Here is a 24,399-nt window from a genome sequence, read left to right as displayed (position 1 = left end):
AGTTATGCCACGATCGGTTTTGGAGTTGTTGAATAGTTGGGGGCCGGCGATAGGGTGTGGTTGTGCTAAAAAAGCTTGGCAGTTAGCTCCTATGTGCTTATTGTGGTGTATTTGGAGGGAGCGGAATGCGCTGCTTTTTGAAGATGTAGAGATATTTATGGTGGAGTTACGGAAGCGGGTGCTCAATATGTTATATATTTGGATAGCGTCCCATCATAGTTTGAAGGTTTTTACTTATGTAGATCTTTTAAAATTATTCTCTGTTCGTCCCTTTTAGGGGTTCTCTTGTATACTTCCCGTGTATAAGGGTTGCGTCCCTCTACGTTTTTTTTATAAATTGCAATTACTTATCAAAAATTTTTTTTATAGACAAAAGCTCTATTTCCCAACGCAATCCTAAACAGGCTTTAATAAGTATATGGGTACATATGATATTGTATACTATGGTAATACGTTAGTTTTTTAAAATCTAGGATTAGATATAATAGAGATACACTGGCTAAGTAATATATGAACTTGAAGAAAATGATGCTACAAACGTTGTTTATGTGGAGAGAGATATTTTGAATTTATAGATAGGTGCTCTCTTTTTTCTTTGAATTAAGGGCTTCATGTATACATCTTGTGTTCTATGGGTTGCGCCCCTTTGCGCTTTTTGAATATACTTTACTTATCAAAAAGTAATATATGAAAATATTTTTAGCTTAGACAAAAATATAAAATTATCTTTAAATACACATTACACAAATTTTTAGTTTAAAAGATAAATAACAAACATTAGAAGGCGTAAAATATGCATAAGTAATCAAACTAAGTTATAAAAAAAAATCAAACTAACTTAAAAGCTATGAATAACAGCAGAATATATTATCCCTGATTTCTATTTCATATTTATAGAAATTTGAAATTCTGAAAATTTCTAAACCACTAGACGTATTTATCCCTTTTTTCTTAAGAAAATTCAATTTTTATCCTAAACATATATGTCCGATGTCTAAGTTGGATCCCACCCTATTTTTCTGCATCCATAAAAAACTAAGTTTCTTATTTTTGGATGTGTATTGATGCATCCCATGATATTTCAGTGTATCCTTTCTAGAATCAGATATCGTACACAATTATTTTGAAATATCAATGTCTCCTACGAGCTAATATATTTATATATGACCAGTAAGTCCTTTGATTTTGCTTTTTCCAAAGAAGTTGCATTTACAGTAAACTGTCAAATTTTGATATTTGACTATATTCAAGACTTACAGTCAATTACTCAATAGTTAAGTGAGTAGAAATTTCTTTTTGGATAAGATTTCTTAACCACATTAATCCATTGAATTTTATTCTTGTTTCCTTTTTCTTTTCCTATACATAATTTTTGGATGTACTTTGATGTTATAAATGCATAGTATTCAGTTTATGCAATATGGTATAAATGATCTTTATTTTCATTGCTTTTTAATTATTTTTTTTATTATTATAGGATAATTTTTCATCATTTGGTTTTGTTGCTTAGTTGATGTTTACTTTTTATTTCTTTTGAATATTGAGTTCTTTTTGGTTTTGTATGTGATTAGCATATTGGGCTATTTATGAGAATGATAGGCATAGAAAAAGTAGGAATCACAATGTTTCAAAAGCGTAGGGGGCAGTTATCGTATAAACTCTATTTAATATATGATATGGAAAATAATTTAGGACTTGCTGGTCTTATAATGATATTTTAGGCCTTATTGGTCATTTTTTGAGTTGAAGAAACTAATTTTAACACAAGCAATGCTTTTGCTTGTCAAATTGTTGGTACAAGATATAGTTCTGCTCATTTTAACACCATTTAGTTTGCACTACCATATGAATTGTGTTTATGGTGCTTATTGGTTTATTCTATTTGACTCTTACAGTACGTTGATTTTTACTTCTTTTAATCTTTCATTTTTAATTTTATTGACTTTTTATTTTATGAGATCCAGCAGGAAGCACCTCAGAATCAGGAAGGGACTTTAGATGAGAAAGGTTCAGCACCAATGCCTGTTTTGTGTATCGAGAATGGGTTGGTGATCTTACGGTTTTCTGAAATTTTTGGTCTTCATGAGCCCTTGAAGAAGGGGGATAAGAGAGACCATAGGCATTCCATTCCCAAAGGTAATGACCATAGAATAAGATATCTTCCTCTCAAAGCTGCATAATCTGTTGATTTCATCTAGCATTAGTATCAGTGAAATTAGATTTGGAACTTGTGCATTTGTGCAAATGTGTGTTTGTTGCTCACCGTAAGAGTTGATCAACCTCCCTGCATTGAGTAAAAAAAAAAAAATTTACTCTTATTCTTTTTATGTGCTAGACTGTCTCTTGTTTAATTTTAGGTTATCTTCCCTTGTCATCCTTCCAGATAGGCATAAATCTATGGACGTTTCTGATATTGTTGAAGAGGATGAGGAAGCATTTCTAAAGGATGCTGGTCAAGGTTATTCATTTATGAAACAGGCACATGTAATCGGACATGATGTCTCAGTTCTTTATGATGATGATCCTGTGGAGGCAACATTTGGTGTTCACCAAGGGGATGCCTCATTGGCTTCAGAAGATGATTGGCGAAAAAAGGACTCCTGTCTCAGTGCAGAACCAATGAAAAAGGGTGTAGTGGAAAATGTTTCCGCTGGGGTGCAGTCATCACGATGTCTTGGATTTTACCCCCTTGATCAGCAAGACTGGGAAGAGAGAATTCTTTGGGATAGTTCTCCTGTTCCGAGTGATAATTCTGTTGAGAGTCATGAAATTTCTGGACCTGATTTGGAAGCTTCAGTTGTTAGTGAAACAGAACTACAGACAGGGCCACAAAATTCTTTGTCAGAGCCCCAAGTGGACCCAGATGAGAATGATCATCGCCATTTACTTTGTAGCTCTCCTAATTTATTGGAGCCGATGGGTTCAAGAAATTCTTCAGGACATACAGGGCTTCCATTCTCATCGAGAAGTTATCATCCTCAACTTTTGAGGTTAGAATCCCGCCTAGAAGTGGATATTCCTAACAATGCAGATGGTAGAAAGGAGAATGCTGGTCAGGAGCTTCACCAAAGTGATGATTTACAACGTTTTCGGAAACTCACATCTCAATACAGAGACATGTTGGAAGAGTCTTGGTTAGACAAAATAATATGGGAGACAGATGGGCCCATTGAGAAACCAAAGCTAATCCTTGATCTTCAAGATGAGCAAATGCTATTCGAAATTTTTGATTGCAAGGATGATAAACATGTTGGGCTTCATGCAGGGGCTATGATAATAACTCGTTCCATAAAGTCAAGGAATGGGGATTCTTGTGAGCAACCTGGTCATGGAGGCCAATCTGGTTGGCGATATGTTGCTAATGACAAACACTATTCAAACAGGAAAACTTCTCAGAAAATCAAATCAAATTCCGAAAAACGAATGACTCGTGGTGTCAAAGTATTTCATTCACAACCTGCACTTATGCTGCAGACGATGAAGCTAAAGTTGAGCAAGTAAGAACAGATGCCATAACTTCATATCTGTTATTTTATCTTGTGTGTTTTAACTATTCTTGGTTTGTTCTACATGTGTTGTTTTCTTGACTCATCAGTTTGTTATCTAGTTTAAACTTGAGATCTACTTTTTAAAAAAAAGAAGTCCCTACTTGCTTAAATAATCTACTCCTTGATGCTGGTAGAAACCTGTTTAGTATTTGCATTAAGTGTGCATCAAGCAATAATTGGTAGGCTTTCTGAATTATAACATCTTGTTCTTGATGTATTTTAAACTTGTGTTTTTGGACTTTTAGCCTATTCAGCAACATTGAGTGGGCTTTAACTTCCTTTCATGCTTGAAATTACCGATTTTGCATGTTCGCAGTCCATGATTTCATAGTCAGTGATGACAATTGTTTTTTTTTTCTTTTTGTTTGGGAGGGAGATTTTTGGGTGGGGGTTGGGGAATGGTTCATCTCATCTCAGTCCCGCTCTCCCTGTCCCTAATGGGTTTGGGACTGATAACCTTGATCGGAAGGAAGAATGGGGTTTGAAGTCAACCGACTCCAAATGTGTTAATTGTTTCATTTACATGAAAAAAAAATGTTGCACTTACATCTTTTTATTTATTATTATTGAAATCTTGGTTGAATTACCAACCAAACTAATGTGTAAATGTTCTAGTCAGTATTTCTGCCCAACCTCAACTAACCAACTTTACCATGGCTTGACCGTTTAAATCTCTAGCATTCTGTTGTTGATTAATGAACTTCTCTCTCTAATAAATTATTTGTGTCTATACCGTCATTAACTGGACTTATGGAATGGTCCTACTAGGGATGATGGGCTGAAAAGTTTATGGAAGAGCCTAAATTTTGTTTTGTTGAGGTTGGGCAGAGCTTAAAGTTCACAACCTCAGCAAACCAACTTTACCATGGCTTGACTGTTTAAATCTCTAGCATTCTGTTGTTGATTGATGAACTTCTCTCTCTAATAAATTATTTGTGTCTATTCCGTCATTAACTGGACTTATGGAATGGTCCTACTAGGGATGATGGGCTGAAAAGTTTGTGGAAGACCCTAAATTTTGTTTTGTTGAGGTTGGGCAGAGCGTAAAGTTCACATTTCATGTTGATGACATGTATTTATGAACCCAGGTTGCTTCCAGCCTTGATAGCCCAAAACTAACTTTTAAGTTCTGAACAGGTCAAGGGAATTGTGCTAAGCCTAAGAGCTTTTATTGCTATCAGGGGCAAATGGTTAGAGGTGTCAGTGTCAGAGTTATGATGATAGTTCTTTTAATCATGATTACGATTTACAAGGAAGTCTTGCAGAGTGTCATGATTTTCCTGGTTTATATTTCTTGTGCTTGCTTGTGATCTACAATGGTGTTTTTCATGTGGAATTAACTTTATTATTTTATTCTCTTTATCTTCCATGCATTCTTTGGAGTCTTACTGTTGTTTTGCAGCAAAGAACTAGCTAATTTTCATCGACCAAAAGCTTTGTGGTTTCCCCACGACAATCCGGTGGCTGTCAAAGAACAACGGAAGTTCCCTACCCAAGGACCCATTAAGATTATAGTGAAGAGCTTGGGAGGCAAAGGAAGCAAACTTCATGTTGATGCTGAGGAAACTGTCTCTTCTGTTAAAGCAAAAGCTTCGAAAAAGCTAGGTTGTCATTTCTCTTTTGAAGTGGATATGTGCTCTGTTTGGTCAGTTTTTAACGGCTTTTGTTTACTGTTCTTAGAAATTTGCTTAATTTACTTAGGATGTCTGCTCCTATGTATGAAGATATAGAATTTTCTTTGCAGATAAGCTTAACTTGGCATACTGTTTTTATAGATTTCAAGCTCTCTGAAACGGTGAAGTTATATTACTTGGGGAAGTCACTTGAAGACCATGTATCTCTTACTTCGCAAAATGTTCAACCGAATTCCTTACTTCATCTTGTTCGTACAAAACTACATTTGCTTCCGAGGGCTCAAAAGCTGCCTGGTGAGAATAAATCTTTGCGCCCGCCTGGGGCATTCAAGAAGAAATCGGATCTTTCTGTGAAAGACGGTCATGTCTGCCTAATGGAGTAAGTGAGTTGATTTTTTTCTTTTTTCTTTTTTTCAACCTTAATCATAGCTCCATTCCCATTCCGCAACCACCACCATATGAGGTGGTTATATTGATATTAGTCTTTTCTGAATCATTCTTTCTTGCTTTTTTCACATTTGTTGGTTTATCTGAATATGCTTGCGTTCTAGTTAGAATTGATACTTCCATCTATACATTTTCTTTTAGATGTTTGAGGCTTTAAAATGCATGGGATGATACCTTGTGGGACTTCCTTTTATCTCATTGGGCTTTGTGGTACCACTAATCGCCAGATTATGCTAAATATGGTAAGACGCTGGGGTTGGACTGTGGTTGTGAGGTTTGCAATGCATGTTAGAAAGGACATGCTATTATGATGAACGTTGTACGTGTTAGATTTGGCTAGACTTGCAGCTGGACTATTTGCTATTTGTGGGACATGACTGATTTGTTGCCTCACTATGGGTACAAGGATGATGCACGTGTCTCTGCTTGGAGATTGTCTGAATTTGTTTGCGGGCTAGTGATAGCTCTTAGTGCCTTGTTTGTTACTTGTGTGGCATCAAGGAGACAGGATAGTTGATGCGAAATGCTGCTTTGGTGAAGGCCCTTAGTTCGACGTACTTCCATTTTTTGAGTATGAGCACTGTTTGGTGGGAAATAGTGTCATGAAGACTTGAGTGGAATAGTTTCACAAAGGAGCAGCTGGTGGGCAGATTTTTGTGGTTCATCTGAACTTTGATATAGTTAACTAATATTTATAGTCATGGACAATTTCAATGGGGCATGATAATGTTCAAATAATGTCACTGTAAGACTGGGATATTGCAAGACGCCTTGAATGGAGTTTCGGTGCCCATGCTTGATGTTCTTGTGTAAATTTGCATTCGCATGGTTGTAGAAGTGGTGGTAGCAAAAGTGGTGATGTTGCAACAGTGGGGCTAAGTAGTGATAGTGGCTACAGTGGCAACGGCAATGACATGGTGGCAGCAGTGATGGCATAGTTGTGGAAGTGGCAATTGAGAATGTATAGGTTTGTGGCTGGTGAGTGAGGGTGGCAGTGGTGGATGGGTGATAGTGACATGCTAGTGGCGAAAGGGGCAACTATCATGGAGAGATGAGATGGTTATATCTTGGTTAATATGGTCCTTCCATTTGCGTGGTTTTATTCTAATGTTTGGATTATTGATGGTTATTGGACCGGGGAAGTGTGTATACGCATGCACCCAAATAAAAAGCCATTGAAGAAATGGTGCTTCCGTGGTTTTATTCTAATGTTTGGATTATTGATGGTTGTCATGGAATGTAGCTTTTTCAACAAATTCAGAGACACTCTGCATCTGTGTAAATGTACAGGGATTTCATATAAGCAATGGTTTAAGGCACACATGTAGCCATTCCCCTCATCTAGCTTTTTTGAAGTTGCCTTGTCTGTCTTGCTTATATAGCTGAGTTGCCTTATTGACACGAATATTATTTGTTCCCATGAGAGAAAATGTAGGAGGCTTGAGTTTGTTGACTCTTATTCTGATAAACAACTATTGTCATGACATAATCACTGTACTCTATTGATCTGTAATTCAAAGTCTGCTGCCATGCGCTTAATATTTCAATGTGATTTAGAAATGCTTTTTTAAAAAAATAAAAAAATAAAAAATTGTAGCAAAACTTTCTGTTTTCATGCATTGTAAGAATTGCATCAAACCTTTTTTTTCCTTCTCTTTTGTTTTTTTAATTTTTTTAATTTTAAACACAGTTCATAGCACCATAATGTGAATCTTCATACTTTTTGTTAAATGAGAAATTTAACTTCTCATGCATTTAATTATCACATATGGTAATCATATTGTATGAGCCACCTTTTATCATACCGTATTTTGCGTTATATAGATACCATATCCTACTCTGCTATTAGCAGCAGTTAATTTTTGGTAGCTCTGTGTTGTGCATATTTTTGTTGCTTAGTTTTTCTTTTAATACCAAGATTAATTTCCCTTTCTTAAGTTATTGCTCTGGAGATTCCACAAAATGATTAGTTTTATTATATCTGTAGGTATTGTGAGGAAAGACCTTTACTGTTGGGCAATGTTGGGATGGGTGCAAGACTTTGCACTTATCATCAAAAGTCTGCCCCAGATGATCTAAGTGGCTCCTTGTTGCGGAATGGAAACAGCAGCTTGGGGCATGTCATTGTGCTAGATCCTGCTGATAAATCCCCTTTCCTTGGAGACATAAAAGCTGGTTGTAGTCAGTCATCTCTTGAAACAAACATGTACAGAGCACCCATATTTAGCCATAAGGTGCCATCAACTGACTATTTATTGGTTCGTTCTGCGAAGGGAAAACTTTCCATTAGACGCATTGACAGGATTGATGTCGTCGGACAACAGGTTGCCTCTGCAGTAGCCTCCTGACTGTATCCCTCCAATACTTTATATTAGGCTTTGTCTTAATATTACTAATGATATTTTCTTACCATTTACTAAGTAATTGAAGCCTTTATTGCTGCTAATGGTACTAATCATATCACTTCTGGCTATTGGAAAGTTTCCTACAGAAGCCATTATTACTAACTGTACTTACCAATGCATGATACAAAGAAAATGGTATTAACAAATTCCTAAAAATATACAATATTTCAATATGGAACATAAGGGACACGCAAAACAAAAATAATAAAAGGGGGTTTCGAATGGAAATAGGGAGAGATGGAGAAGTCGATTGCAGGTGGGTTGAATCATTAATGGTGATTCCATGTCCAAATGCTATCCAAACCCTTCTAGTTTATATATATATATTTTTTATTGAAAAAAAAAATATGTAGTGAAGAACATTTGTTTCTCAAGGTGGGGCAAGGCAGGATAGGGATTTTGTTTCACTGACAGGTTCTGGGGCAATGTTTATGCCCCGCTAGGGTTTTGATTGGGGGCAGGTGAAGTAGAATGTATCCTTGACTGCTCCATTGCCATTTATAGTCAAGAACTCAAGATATACTTTTGGTGGTTATATTTTGTTTGAACAGTGCGCTGCCTATCACTTTCATTCTATTGAAGCTTCATATATATATCTAGGAAAGTTTTTTGTAGTGTCAACATTATCTGATCTGGTTAAGTTGATTTTTCTTTGCAGGAGCCACTCATGGAGGTGATGTCTCCTGGATCAAAGGCCCTTCAGACTTATATGACAAACAGGCTATTGGTATACATGGCCCGTGAGTTCCGTACTTTTGAAAAGCGTCATTTGCTCCCTTGCATTCGTGCAGATGAGTTGCCTGGACAGTTTCCTTACCTATCTGAAGCCATTATTCGGAAGAAATTGAGGGAACATGCTAATTTGCAGGTAATTATGAATGTTAGAGATTTTTTAATTAAGTTTTTAATAGGTTGTAGCACTAATATCCATGTGCTGCTTCAAATGCATATGCACCGTTCCAGAAAGGACCAAATGGTCAGTGGATTTGGGTTAAGAAGCGCAATTTCCGCATTTGGTCAGAGGATGAATTGAGAGAAAAGGTGAAACCTGAAGATGTAAGTTATACTGTAGTTCATTTGCATTTGTTTCTTTGTTAAAGAACAAAAGCCTTTCTGATTAATGGAATGTGCGTTGTATCTCTTAAAAACATATTCAGACCAATGAAAGGGGTTGTTGAAGCTATGTTATAAGATAATCCCATCACTTGCATGATTTGGAAAATTGTTCCTTGGTGGATATTAGATGTCATGACCGGTAAGTATTTGTTAGTTAACTCTAGACATCATAAGGATTATAGGCACATGTGAATCAATGTTTGAGTCCTGAAAGGAAAGGGAAACAATTGTTCATGGTGTTTGTTGGCTCCTTTATGCCCCTCACATTTTTATATCTGTTAGACTTTAATTATTTGTTGTTTTTGTACTCATAGCAGTAAAGCTTTGTCTTAGTTGAGCAACTCTCAGGCACAATCTTCCCAAGATGGAGAGCTCCTCTCATTCATTTTGACACTAGTTATATCATCCACCCTTCATTTCCAGTTCTCGAAAGCCCTCTCTGACTTGGCCTAGCCCTGATTCTTCACTCAAGTCTTATGTTCACCAGCTTTTGTTGTTCCACACAGTACTGGAGTTGTGTCGCATCAGTTCCCCCTAAATCCCCAATCTTACCACTTCACTGATTGCTTTGACTTCCATATTTTGTCATTCAGAGAAGAGCTTCCTAGTGGTAGGCCAGGGACAAGGGAGAACCTGTATATATTTATTATTGTTTCCCAAAATGAGTTTGACCACCTATCTAGAAATAGACAGGACAGGCTAGTCTGACGATGCATTGGTCAAAAGGGGAGGTTTTGAGTCCGCACCTTGTTCTTGTGACTTGGCTCTTTATTTGGGTTATATATAAGGTTATGATCTTGGCCATTCCACATACCCAATCTTGGAAAGCAAAAGTAAAATGAATGTTGTCTGTTGCTATGTGCTGTAATGCTAATAATACATCTGAATGTTATGATATAAGATTTTCTCCTTTGCTTTCTGAACTGATTATTAGACAAGTCTTCTTTCTAGTTTGGCTACTTCAAAGCATGCGGATTTTTGTCCTCTGTTACAATTTATTAAGCTGATGTTAGCACTTATAATTGGCAGACTGTCTTGGAAAAGACTTTGCTTGCTTTCCTCTCCGATAATACATTATCCCCTGTAGTCAAGACAACAGATTTTGCATCATCTGAAATAAGTTAAAGGGCTGTTATATTTTGGAATTGTGCATAGTTTGTTAAGGTTAAATTTACTGGAAGTTTAACAAGCTACACTTATTATTGAATTTAGCCCATTTGCAAGAATTGTGCATTATCTTTTTTTGGTAAGTAATAAAGGTTTTATTAAAAAAAATGTAAGGCGCCCCTAAGTGCACAAGGAGTATACACAGGAACAACCAAACCAGCCCACAAAAAGAAACCCAAACAAACTCACAAGGACCTAAGCCCTTAAACTCGAAACCCACAAAGAGCACTCAAAGCTACAAGAAAAAAACCCAAACAAACCCACAATGACCTAAGCCCTAAAACCCAAAACCAACAAGGAACGCTCAACGCTACAGCACCTGAGCCTTTCCTTTCTTTCGCCTAGAGGCACGCTTGCATCGCCGTAGTCAATGGAGCTTTTCAGATTCAACACCTCTCTTCTCCCTTTGATCTTAAGAATTGTGCATTATCGATTAAGCAAGATAACTTAACATGACAAGATACATAGCAAAGATAGTAAATATTGTGTCAAAATGTTATTTCAATAAGATAAAAGGCTTTTAAAGAAATCCTGTAGCCCTTGGATTTGTGTTGTGTAGATGCAACATATTTTTCGTGGACATGTATTTCTGCTAGCACAGGGAAAATTGTTTTGACTTAAATTTCTGAAACGAAAATTAGACCAAGAATAAAGAAAAAATAAATATCAATCAAGATTATAGAACAAAAAATTTCTGTTAGAGCCATGTACATAGTCCATTGCTGTTTCTTTTTTCATTACTTGAACGCTGCAGCTGTTGTGATTTCACAGATTTCAGAATAGCCCACGTAATATCCATATGTAAGTCATTCTCTAAAGGTTATATATTTTATACCATTTTGTTGGTTTTTGTTTGGTTTCCTATGTTGCGCATAGTAATTGAAAGGTAAATTAGAAAATTGAATGTATAAAATAAAAGCTAATTGGGAAAAACCCTTAGCCAAGGTGTATAAGAGAATGAGATAGGGTATGTTTGATAATGGTTTTGAAAAGTGTTTTTGGTTTGAAAAAGTGTTTTGATGTGACGTAAAGGTGAGAAGTGTTTTTTGGTCCACATTAGAGAATATGTTTTTGGTGTGGTTAATATATCACACTTGTTGTTTGCGATGATACCTTGGTTTTTTGTGGGGCCAATCCTGATCACCTTTGCTATTTGCGTGCTTTATTCTTATGTTTTGAAGCTAACTTTGGGTTGAAGGTTAACCTGACTAAGTCAGAATTGGTTCCTATGGGTAATGTAGATGGGTTGGCTGGCATTTTGGGTTGTAGGGTTTCGTCTTTGCCTTTGAAGTCTTCCGTTGGGGGCCTCTTACAAGGCTAAGTCTATTTGAGATGATGTAGTTGAAAAGATTGAGCGTCGGTTGGCTAGTTGAAAAATGATGTATTTGTATAAGGGTAGAAGGGTTACCCTTATAAAGTGCACCCTTTCCAATTTATCTATGTACTTCATGTCTCAAATCGCATAGAGAAGGCAGAAGCTCCACCAAAATTTCTTTTGGGGTGGAATAGATGAAGAGTTCAAATATCATCTGGTTAGTTGGTCCAAGGTTTGCTTCCAAATTTCTGAGGGAGGGGTTGGGGGTTCGGAGCTTGAGAATGTTCAATCGTGCTCTTTTAGGGAAATTGTTGTGGCGCTATGTGCATGAGATAGAGGCATGGTAGAGAATTGTTGATTCTAAATTTGGCAGTTCTTGGGATGGGTGGTGTTCTATTGATCGCCCTGGGCTGTATGGGATGGGGGTATGGAAGAATATTAGGAGGGGGTGGATGATGCTTTCTAGTCATACTAGATTTGAGCTGGGAGATGGATCCAAGATCAGATTTTGGGATGATGTGTGGTGTACGGGGATGGCCCTTAATGAAGATCTTCTGTTGTAGTTAATTTGGATCTTTCTAGTGGCACCCTTTAGCGGAATATAAGCTTTATTAGAATGACTCATGATTGGCAGATGGATGTCTTTGCATTATTCTTCAATTTGTTGTATTCCTATAGAGTGAGAGGGGAAGGGTTCAAAAAAATGTATGTTCGATGTTAGCTCCTTTTAGAGGTTCCTTGCATGTATAGATGACATTCATTTTCCTTGGAAGAGTATTTGGCGGACCAAGGTAGGTGCCTCTGTGGATCATCTTCTTCTCCATTGTGAAGTTGCATGCGCCTTATGGTATGTTTTCTTCAGTTGTTTTGGGTTGTCCTAGGTTATGTCTAGTCATGTGGTTTATTTGTTGCTTGCTGGTGGACGAGTGATAGCTCTCAGAGTGTTGTTGTATAGAAGATGGTGTCCTCTTGCCTTTTGTGGTGCCTTTGAAGGGAAAGAATCGATCCAAATTTGGAGGATTGAGAGAGGACGTAGGAGGAGCTTAAGTCATTTTTTATTCTCTTTATACTTGGACAGCTACATTTTTAGCTCCTTTGGTGATTAGTTTTAATGATTTTCTTGTTCTTTTTTTCTCCTTTTAGATGAGTGTTTCTCTTGTATACTTCTTGCGTACTAGGTTGCGCTTTTAATGATATGTTGATTCCTTATAAAAAAAAAAAACATGTTTCTTGTGGAGTCTATATAAGAAAATTGTGTTTTTTTTTCAAAGAAACAAATACTAAACATGCTTATTTTGAGAAAACAGAAGCAATTGTAGAGTTAACTTCTTACTTATTAAGAAATAAAAAATTAAGAATTTTTTTTTTAAAAAAAAGATAGTGGCTGTTTGGCCACCCTGTGCAGAGAAAAGGGCTGGCTGCATGGCCACCTTTGGCCTGTTGTGGTCACCCTACACCCACACTCCACCTGACATGTTGGGTGACCACACAGCCTCCCCTCTCCTTCGTTGGAGATGGCCATGCAGCGACCTCTCTCCAATCTTATTTATTTATTTAAAAAATTTTAAGTAATAAGTTGGCACTTACAACTGAAAAATTAAGCATTTGTTTTTATCAAAATATTCCTATAAGGTGTGAAAAGTTCCTTAAGAAGTGTTTTGTTTTTGAATTATTTGTTAATGGTTTTGAAAAAGTGTGCCTTTTGATTTCAAAACTGTTACCAAACAAGGCCATAATGTTCTACTAAAATGAGGAAGCATTTTTCATGTAGTTTGGGATGGTGAGCGGCAAACTCATATTGGTGGTGCATATTTTTTGGGGTGGAGTTTAGGGTACCCTATTTCATAAGCTTTAGAAGGTTAAGGTCAGAGGCATATGATGTTGAGATAGGATGGAGGTAAACTAAGAGTCAGAAGATGATTGAAGCTAGTTTCTTTTCATCTTCTTACCCAATTTTGTATTTGCATTCTCTTAATGCGGCTACCTCATATGATTTCTCTGGGCTTGGTTTGTGCCCCTCTGCCCTTAATAAATCATCACTTCTAAAATAAATGAAAGAAGAACCTATGGATTTCATGTGGGTTCTTTTGTACATTTGTGGGCGCACTGTGTTCCTCTGTGTGCGTGTCATGTGATTGTTCTGGTAACAGTATTGGATCTATGAGTTCTAAATAATCTTTCTACACTCATATGTGTCAAAGAAACTGTTGTTGAAGATTATAAGTGGAACAATTGGTCTGATGTATTCCTCCAATATTCACCCACATTGCTACATTTATTTCATCCACTCCATTTTACACAGGAATAGCTTGTGCCTGATAATTGCTTATTTTGTCTCTTCACATAAAGCTCCTGACATTTGTTTTTGAACTTTTTTGGGCTTAGGTTTGTGCCTACGAAAGCATGCAAGCTGGTATCTACCGGCTCAAACATTTGGGAATTTCTGCAACATTGCCTACTTCTATTTCATCTGCAATGAGTCGGCTCCCTGATGAAGCTATAGTTCTGGCTGCTGCATCGCACATTGAGAGGGAGCTGCAGATAACTCCATGGAACTTGAGTAGCAATTTTTTTACCTGTGTTATTCAGGTAAAAGATATCTGATTTTGCGAAATTGGTATGCCATCTTGGTGATTGTGTTGGAAGTATGCCATCTTGTTGCTACTTGTTATGCTTCTTTGTTGATAGCATATGACTATTGGCTTTTTTTACTCTTAAGAAACTATACCACAATGGCCAATTATTTCAAGATTTTGTCTAGTTGAAGTTGACCTGATATCTAATGTGCCGCTAATGGACATTGGGATGTATCACTTGAAAATCGAAAAATTAGAAGAATGTAAGTAGATTAATTACCTGATCCAGACGGCCCCTGGGACAGACACTGCCCTTGTAACCCATCTTGGTATTTGACTGCCATGGTGATTCCTTTTGCCTTCAGTAGATGAAAAGGGGTCTAAATTAAGACCATGTGTACATCAGGGCCCTTTTCTTGCGTTGAGTTATATATTGAGGTTCATTTTTTCTCTTTTTTTTTTTTTGGTTGGCTGGCGCTTATTACATTGCTTGAGAGTTGAAGGCTTCATAGTTTGGCCACTTTCTGGTGGATTTTTTATTTTTTTATTTTCTTTGTAGGAAACGTTTCACAGTGATTTGACTGTTACTCCTGGCTGCCAAGAAATAAGTTCATTTCATATGCAGCAGCTAGATAGCTTTTGAATTAATTTATACAAGAATGATGCTTCTCAGTTTTGCAACTTGCTACACTTATTTTGATGACCTACTCAATCTGAAGTTTACTTGACAGTGGTGGGTATACGAAGTGACGCTGTCTTAGAGGGGTTCCTCGTCATTAAAAAAAAAAAAAAATGTAAGAATTTTTTTTTTTAAGATGGGCGTGTAGGTACATGAAGTAGCCCTGCCTTGGAGGGGTAAGAATTTTTAAAATGTAAGAAATTTCTTTCTTTTTTTTTTTTTAAAGGTGGGCAAGGCAGCCACTTTTTCGTAGCCAAACTATAGCAGTTTGATCTGATGATGGGGGAGAATTGATCTGCTTAAAAAGTTGTGGCAAAGAATGTTAAACTTAACATTATATAGTGCTTTGCATTCAAAAACATTTATTAAGGTTAGAGAATGTGGGGCATGCACTTAGTGCTTGCTCCTCACTTTATTTGTTCTGAACCTTGGGAGTATCAAGGGCAATTTGCCCATTTTTTTGTCAGACTTGCATGATGATGTCTTTATTGGACGAAACTTTTCTCAGCCTGTGGAAAAAGTCATGGCTTAATTTTGTATGGAGATTTTATGGATTTCTGTTTTTGAAATCCATGCACGTATAACTGAGGTTTTATTTTCTGTTCTTCTTTTATTTTCTTTTTGTTTTACTCTCTTTCAGGGCAAAGAAAATATTGAGCGTTTGGAAATTACTGGTGTCGGTGATCCGTCTGGTCGGGGCCTAGGTTTCAGCTTTGTCCGGACTATTCCAAAGGCACCAATGTCAAGTGCAATGATGAAGAAGAAAACAACTGCTGGTCGAGGAGGGCCCACTGTTACAGGAACAGATGCTGATCTTCGTAGATTAAGCATGGAGGCTGCACGTGAGGTTATGTCATATTTACTGGGAAATTTCAATTTAGTTTCTCAATTTGGCTAAGTCGAATTCAATTAGCCTCTCAGCTCATTAAGCTTTTCGTAAAGGGCACCTTTTTCTTTCCAAATTTGCTAGAACTTTAAGATAGATATAGAACTGAAAAATAAAATAAAATAAAAGAGAGAGAGAAATGATGCACTTGCTAAATTAGCCATATATTGTTCACACATCTCTTTCAAGATCCATCTTTATTTTTATACACCATACTAGTAGTGCACCACACAATCTACAAACAGTACTTCACAGGTTTCTCTAAGCTGATCTCAATCGAGGTAAAAGTTTAACACAAAGGACATATATAGGGTTATAGTGCTTCTAATTCTCAAAAGGACTTTAGACTTTTGATGGAGAAATTACATAATCCTGAATTTTTTTTTTTTTTTTTTGATGAACAAGTCAGATCTTATTGAGAAAAAAAAAATGGTTAAACCCACGTATACGAGATGGACTCAACCCTATAAGCTGCTAAAATGTAAAAAGCTAATCAAATCAACCAAATTTGTAGAGACAAAGTGAGGACATTAACAAGAACCCAACCCAAGAGAGATCTCAAAAAGGAAGATATTAGAAAGAGCACATTAGTCTCACTATCCTCGAAAATACAACGATTCATTTCTCTCCAAATGTTCCACATTAAGAGGGCAGGAATAACTTTCCAGATAGCCTCTTTAGGATATCCCCTCCCTTGTATTTTCCAGCAATGAAGAAGTTCCTGATAATCCTGAAATTTTGACTGCTGAAACTTTAGATATTTTTGGGCCAGTAACACAAAGAGGTCTGCTATCAAAAAAGTAACAGAGAGGTCTGGGGAAAGACCTATGGACTACTAGAGGTCCACCGCAGTCCATGTGAAAATTACCAAAATATCATTCAATTTTGATTGCAACATGAATGAAAAATCACACAAAACAAAGCAAGCAATGTACCAATAGCCTTCTAATCAACCTGTTCTTATAACTATTTCAAAATTAGCTTCACTTGAACCTGTTAAAAAAGAACAGGTTGAAACAGGATTGCTTCACATGAGTGTGTTGAAAACTCCCTTGTTCTTTTAACTATTTCTGTTGAAGCAAGAAAAAACTCAGAACCAAGGTGAAGCATCTGCTTTAATGCATTGTTGAATTCCTAGGCTTAATGGAACATTCTTCCTATGAAACAATAGTTTGGAAGAGATAACATTCACTTTGTATATTTTTTATTTACTGTTTGGGTTTTACATCAAGAGTAATCTGGAGACTTGTTTCCTTTAAGAAGTATGGTGCAGGGGTTGCTATCTATGCATGTATTGGTGATATGACTGGAAGCTAATAGTTGATCAAGTTCTTATTGCTGGTTTTTCTTAGTATCTCTAGTTGGACTGCTTTTTTCCTCACGAAATCATGTCATACGGTTTCCTGTTACCATTGCATTTCCCATCCTTGGGCAAAGAACAGAACTGTGAACATCTCTCTCTCTCTCTCTCTCTCTCTCTCTCTCTGAGTAATGGTAAAGAACAATAGTTTTTGTTGCTCTTGTACTGATTGTACTGATAAGGAACATGCTGGTATCTCCTAGTTTTACATAACACTTCTCATTTCTCTTTTTGCAATCTAAAACTTGTGTTGTTTAGTAGTAGTTCATGTTTTTAATATTCTACTGTAAATCAATCTCCAGGTTCTTCTAAAGTTCGATGTTTCTGAGGAAGAGATTGCAAAATTGACTAGGTGGCATCGGATTGCTATGATACGCAAGCTTTCAAGCGAGCAAGCTGCATCTGGGGTGCAGATTGATCCCACCACTATCAGCAAATATGCACGTGGCCAGCGAATGTCCTTTCTTCAACTGCAGCAGCAGACAAGAGAAAAGTGTCAGGAAATTTGGGATCGGCAAGTTCAGAGTCTTTCTGTGTTAGATCGTGAAAATGAGAGTGACTCGGAGGGAAACAGTGATCTGGATTCCTTTGCTGGGGATTTAGAGAATCTTCTTGATGCAGAGGAATGTGAAGAAGAAGTGGGGAACTATGAATCCAAGTATGACAAAGTAGACGGTGTTAAGGGTCTTAAAATGAGAAGGCGCCCATCCTCAGCTCAGGCAGAAGAAGAAATGGAAGATGACGCAGCTGAAGCAGCTGAATTGTGCAAGTTACTCATGGACGGTATGGATATTTTAGTCACACTATAGGAGTAAAAGTGATTTGATTTCTCTTTATTTTACTCAGGGATGGTATGGATATTTTAGTCACACTATAGGAGTAACAGTGATTTGATTTCTCTTTATTTTACTCGTGGATGGTATGGATATTTTAGTCACACTATTGGAGCAACAGTGATTTGATTTCTCTTTATTTTACTTTGGAGGAGCTTTTATAAACATCTCTCTGGGTGAACTCTTTTGCCTTTCTGGGTTTTTAGCAATTATTGTATATCTGCTACAGTGAGAAAAGATCAGATGGAGAAAATGTCTTCTTGTCTGACTTGGGATTTTTTTTGAGTGGGAAAAAGTCAAAAAGTTTGCAAACCCTGTGGAATTGATTAGGCCTTTTTTGCATGTATCAATCATCTCTGTATAACTCTGGATAATTTCTTTTTGTCAATAAATGAAACAGATACTAATTCTGTTTGCGTAACTTTTTGGCATGTCTCCGGTGGATTTTATAATGGCATCAAGACTTCTACTTCTGATATATGGTTTACCTTGAAATTTTTCTGCAGATGTTGATGCTGAGAGGAGGAAGAAGAAAAAGACTAGAGTTGTGAGGGATGAAGCAGGGCTGGGTCTGGGCTCGCAACCAAGTTTTGCTTTTGAGAATACAGATCGGATCAAGCAAATTGCTGGTATTGCCCAACCTGATGGTTCCTATACTTCAAAGGAGAATTTCAATAATGATGTAAAGGAGGTATGAATGATTTACATTTATGTTATACTTTTGTGCATATATGTTTTAGATCACCTGTTTTACCTTCATATGGAGGTGCACATAGAGGTAGAATTGAGGATAATAGAAATTGCTGTATCTTTTGGTGGCAGGTTGAAAATGTTCTCATGAAAAGAAGCAAGTATGGAAAGGTGAATGCAATTAAAAAGAATGATGTCGCAAATATAGGTCTAGTCAGTAAGAAACTCAAAATATCGGGAGATAAAGTCAAGGTAGTGACTTCATTCATCTTCATTATTTTCGTCTTTGGTGGCATTATACATTAAGAAGTTTTGCCATGTTGAAAATTATTGTCATTAGAAAATCTTTCAAGGTCATATCAACTACTACAAATGCCGCATGAGGATCCTCATCTTGCCAACTAGGATTTTGTATGTTGTTATCTGTGCTTTTCTTACTTTACAAGTGTGGAAAATATGATCGCTGGTCCAGTACAGTGATGATAAGAGAAATAATAATGTTGGGAAACTGTATGGATTTTGTATTAGGTTTTGTTAAAAACATTTTAACAAACAGGGAGGCAATACAGAGTATGATTTGTGACAAGATAGAATGAAGGAAAAGTATACATGTAGTTCTTGATTAGCTTATGAGAATCCATGGAGGCAATCCCATTTAATTAGGATTAAAGCTTAGTTGAGTCAAGTTTTGATTGAAAGCATTTGAACTTTAGTAGGAATGAATTAGGTTTCTTTTACTTATTTTTCTTGATGGAAAAATATCATGCAGTTAATGTATGTGTTAGTTGTCCACTTTTTAGAAGTTAAGTTGATGTGATTTGTTGTTACTGTATGTGTTAGTTGATCCTTAGCCGCTCACATAAGCAATAGTAAGCAGGTTTTCATGTGTATTGCATCAGTTTAGTAGGAGGCCCCTACTTTGCACTAGCAAGAACTATCAAACGACCCAGCATATCATATAAAGTGCCATATTGCGACCAATGGATCTTAGGTTCACTCAAAGTCTGGAACTAGTATACTTTTGTTGTAATTCCTTGTATCTTTATTCACACCTGTATAAGTTGAAGAGACTTATTAATAAGCATGCCAAAGTAATAAACATTTATTGAGAATACCTGAATTTTGAAGTTGCACTTTGTGTTATTGTCCATTAGGTTATCATGAAAAGAGAGACAAATAATGGATATACCGGTTTTTCCCTAGATCTGGTGTTTGAACTGTCAGTGTTTCCCTTTAAAAATATCTTGTCCTGAGTGCATGCAATTTAATTCAGATGTATACGAAACTGCTTTTCATTTTGCAGGAGCGTATGGCATATTACTTATTTGTAGTACATATCTGTTCTAATGGACAATCTGATATATGGTTGTAATCTGAAATTACATGCTTCTTTCTGGATCGTTGTCATAGCTTTACTTCAGTGTTTCCATCTCCTGCCCCAATCCAACTTAATTTACTCCCCTGAGTGAAAACAGGTTTTTAAAGAGAAAAAGTCAGCAAGAGAGAGTTTTGTCTGTGGGGCATGTGGTCAGGTATGTAATATCAAGTTGCTTCAGAGTTTTTATGATGTTTGGAAAAAGCATTAAAGTATGATTGATCACTTTTTGATGACCAGCTTGGACATATGAGGACAAACAAGAACTGCCCCAAATATGGAGAAGATCTGGAAGCACACCTTGAAACTGCTGATCTGGACAAGGCATCTTTAAAATTGAAATCCCTGGATCCCTCTAGTCAGTCCCAGCAGAAAACTCAGACAAAGAAGCTCATTCAAAAAAGTGCGACCAAAATTGCTGTTATCGAAGCTTCTGAGGGTGAAAAATCTACTTTGAAGGCAAAAGTTCTTCCAGTGAAGTTTAAATGCGGCTCGGTTGACAAGGTTTCTGATAATGTTTCTGTTGAAGTGGCACCAAGTTCAGACCAGCCAGTTACTTCCACTTCTGATACTGGGAAGTCCATTGTCAAGGTTAATAAAATAGTAATTCCCAACAAGACAAAACCTGAAGATGCAGAGACCCCTAAACCCTCTATTGTAATACGACCGCCAACAAACACACCAAAAGATCAGCCAGAATCTCATAAACGCTCTATCGTGATACGGCCACAAACGGAAACAGATAGAGAGCAGCCTCAGAAGAAAATCATAATCAAACGGCCAAAAGAGATTATTGATGTGGACCAGGTCAGTCAGGATGGAAGCACTGGCGTTGAGTACAGGAAAACTAAAAGAATAGTTGAATTGTCCAACATTGAGAAGCATAGGAAGCAGGACAACAAGTATTTGGCTGAGGAATCAGTAAAAAGGAAGGCTAGAGATGATAGAAGATGGTGGGGCGAGCAAGAGAAGCAGAGAAATGAAGAGAGACAGAGAGAAGAGAGGGCAAGAAGGCTTTATGAGGATGAAATGAGGATGCTAGAGGAGCAAGAAAAGTTAGCTGAGATCAAGAGATATGAAGCAGCAATTAGAAGAGAGAGGGAGGAAGAAGAAAGACAGAAAGCAAAGAAGAAGAAAAAGAAGAAGAAAAGGTCTGAAATAAAAGAGGAGTATTTAGAGGACCCCAGAACAAGAAGTGATAAAAGGATGCCAGAGAGAGACCGGAGTACAAAAAGGAGGCCTGTTGTTGAGTTGGGAAAGTACGGTGCAGAGTATGCTCCACCAACAAAGCGTCGTAGAGGAGGAGAGGTACAGTGCTCATTCCTGCTTGGTCTGTTAATTTCTTCTGCACCTGTCTCCCATGTATGCTGCTTTATTATCACCAGTGATATTGGTCTTTTCTTATATAAAATGATTTCTCACCTCCTAGATAAACAATAGGTACGGATCAAAGGGAAGGCAGGCAATTGAGTGTGGATGAAAGTCTCATCCATCTTGCCTTATGGAGACCTACATAGCTTCAAGACTAACTCTTTTAGCAGTTAGTTTACTGGAATTATTTCTTTGATAATAAATACATTATAAGATATTATTAACAGTGCCAATATGGCTGCTAAAACTTAAAAGGGTGGTCCACCCTTATGGGGTGAGCTTGGATGCCCAATGAAACGGGTGATGGGGGGAGTTTGGTGCTTTTGATTTTAATCCCGACTTGGGTCACCGGATGGGGTAGGTTTAATGACCCTCTCTCCTTCCAACTCGAAAACATTACAAAATATGGGTTCATTTGACAATGCTTTTTAGAAAGTGTTTTTTGTTTTTTGGTTGTGATATGACATAAAGGTGAAAGTAGTTTTGAGTTATTTGTTAGTGCTTTTACTTTCTTTCTAAAAAGCAAAAAGCAATCTTAAAAGGCGTTGCCAAACGAGCCCATCTTATTATTAGGATTTCCTTTCATTCTTTGTAAGATACCTTTCTAGGTCTCATCTCTCTCATTGCCCCGCAAAATAACTATGACAAGAGCTCCGAAACAACTTGTGTCACAATCTACCACATTACCTCTTCTATTTCTTTCCAACTCGAGCTCTGATAAGAGCCGGTTTTTGGTCAGTCTTATCACTTGATTAGGTATGGATCTTGATGGTTGGAAGTTTTCATTAAAAAATAAAAAGTAGAAACAGTAGAAAAAAATAAGGAATACTTATGGTTTAAAGGTATCAAACTGTTGAAGTTCTTTTTTTGTCATGAGTTGAATGGTTAATGGTGAAATCAAGATCAGATGCTTCTCCCAACCCTTTTTGGTGGAATTACAATTTTTTTTTATACAAGTAATCGAAATATCATTAAAAGCATAAGGTGTCCCTAGGTATACAAGAGAAGCCACCTATACAAGAGAAGTCGTCTAACTAGTAAAGGCAAAAAGAACAAGAAAATCATAATAACTAATCGGAGAAACAAAAGCAGTTGTCCAAAGATACAATGTGTTAAAAAATAAAGACTTCAATCTTCTCCCAACTGCTGTCACAGTCCTCAAAACTTTATCATTTCTTTTCCTCCATAGACACCACAAAAGGCACTAAGGCACCATCTTCTACACGATAGCACTCCTAGTGTTGCCAACAGTCCACCAACAAGCATGCAAATCGACTACTCGTATAGGCATGACCCAAGACAATCCAAATTGACCGAAGAAAACATTCTAAATGATAATAATAACAATAATAATGATGATGATGATAATAATAATAATATGAATACCATAGGTAATGATAATCAAAGTAAATATTATAACAGTAGTAGTGGTAGCATGTAGTAGTAGTACCAAGCACTTTCTCCGAATGCTTTCTAGTGAAAAATAAATGTAGATAATACTAATAATTATGATGATAATAATAAGCATGATAACACCAATAACAATATCCATTAAATTACTGATGATGGTAACACTAATACAATAATAATATCTGTTAAATAGGGTTGAGGTTTTGAGGGTAGTGAAAGCTCCGAATAGTGATCAGGCTCTAAGTCCTCACGGTTACTCTAAGGCATTCTTCCAAGCTTGTTGGGATGTTTTAAAAGAAGACATAATGAAGCTCTTTCATGACTTCCATGCTAGAGGCAAGTTTGAAAGGAGCCTAAATGCTACGTTCATAGCTCTCATTCTGAAGATTTCAAGGGTTGTTGAGCTTAATTCATTCGATTAGTTTAGTGAGTGACATTTACAGAATTACTGCCAAAGTTCTAGCAACAGGCTGAAAATAGCATTGAAGATTATTTCCAAGTCTCATAACTCATTCAACTAGGTAAGGCATATTGTAGATCCTATTCTCGTTGCTAATGAGTGTCTTGATAGCAAAATCATATTTGGGGAGCCGAGAATGCTCTACAAATTGGATTCAGAAAAAGCCTATGATCACGTTAATTGGAATTTTTTTGTTGTACATGCTGAGTGGTTTTGGGGGGAAATAGTGTACTTGGATAGCTCATTGTATCTCTTTGATGCATTTTTCTGTATTGGTAAATGACACTCCCACGGGTTTGTCCAGTAGCTCTCGTGGCTTGAGACAGGGGAGGTTCCTTGTCTCCATTGTTGTATGTCATGGTGATGGAGGCTTTGGGTAAAATGATTTGTACTTTAGTGAGTGAGGGTTTGTTGTGTGGCTTTTCTACGGGGACCGGGAATGATGGTGAGATTGATATTGATAAAGTTCATTAAGCCTTACTCTTCCACAAAAAGCACCTTAAAGGAAGATGTTTGCTCAAGGCTTATAAAGCCTACAACTCAGGTATACCTTGACAATGTGGGACTATTAACACGCCCCCTCACGTGTGGCACTATTGTCCAAACATGTGTACAATGAGAAGGAAGGCTCAACATTGTCCAAAGCTTTGAAGCTTTGATACTATGATAAAGTCCATTGAGCCTTACTCTTCCACTAAAGGCACCTTAAGGGAAGAGGTTTGCTCAAGGCTTATAAAGCCCACAACCCAGGTATACATTGGCAATGTGGGACTCTTAACAGATATCTCTCATCTTCTATTTGCAGATTTAATTTTCTATGCGGCTGATCCGGATCACCTCTGTCATCTGTTCTTATGTTTTGAAGTTGTCTTGGGTTTGAAGATCAATTTGGCTAAGTCAGAATTGGTTGTAATGTCAATAATGTAGAGGGTTTGGCTAGGATATTGGGTTGCAGGGTCTCTTCATTTCCTATGATGTACTTAGGTCTTCCATTGGGTGCTTCTTTTAAAGCCAAATTTATTTGGGATGGCATTATTGAGAATATTGAGCGTCGTTTGACTGGCTGGAAGTAGTTTTTTACTTGTCTAAAGAGGGTATGGTTACTTGATCAAGAGCACATTGTCTAA

The 24,399-nt window shown here is 37.0% G+C and overlaps 1 protein-coding gene across 3 annotated transcripts in view; it reads left to right on the top strand.

Annotated features, from left to right (window-relative positions):
* The window catches only part of LOC133882407 (transcription initiation factor TFIID subunit 1), a 44,356-nt gene that overhangs the window by 18,361 nt on the left and 1,596 nt on the right, over positions 1–24,399 (top strand). Inside the window, exons 8-21 of one of the 3 annotated variants that reach the window (XM_062321570.1) lie at positions 1,968–2,136; positions 2,384–3,497; positions 4,951–5,153; positions 5,324–5,561; positions 7,617–7,953; positions 8,693–8,902; positions 8,998–9,090; positions 14,018–14,221; positions 15,528–15,734; positions 17,436–17,916; positions 18,473–18,657; positions 18,789–18,908; positions 20,132–20,188; positions 20,272–21,339. In XM_062321570.1, the coding sequence (XP_062177554.1) occupies positions 1,968–2,136; positions 2,384–3,497; positions 4,951–5,153; positions 5,324–5,561; positions 7,617–7,953; positions 8,693–8,902; positions 8,998–9,090; positions 14,018–14,221; positions 15,528–15,734; positions 17,436–17,916; positions 18,473–18,657; positions 18,789–18,908; positions 20,132–20,188; positions 20,272–21,339 (4,686 nt within the window). Of the gene's footprint in view, positions 1–1,964; positions 2,137–2,383; positions 3,498–4,950; positions 5,154–5,323; positions 5,562–7,616; positions 7,954–8,692; positions 8,903–8,997; positions 9,091–14,017; positions 14,222–15,527; positions 15,735–17,435; positions 17,917–18,472; positions 18,658–18,788; positions 18,909–20,131; positions 20,189–20,271; positions 21,340–24,399 lie in introns of those variants that run through there. The other 2 variants (XM_062321569.1, XM_062321571.1) reach the window with 2 other exon arrangements.

This window comes from Alnus glutinosa, chromosome 11, assembly GCF_958979055.1.
Source record: "Alnus glutinosa chromosome 11, dhAlnGlut1.1, whole genome shotgun sequence".
NCBI lineage: Eukaryota > Viridiplantae > Streptophyta > Magnoliopsida > Fagales > Betulaceae > Alnus > Alnus glutinosa.
Note: the sequence above shows the minus strand (reverse complement) of the source record. Positions and strands in the feature narration are given on the sequence as shown.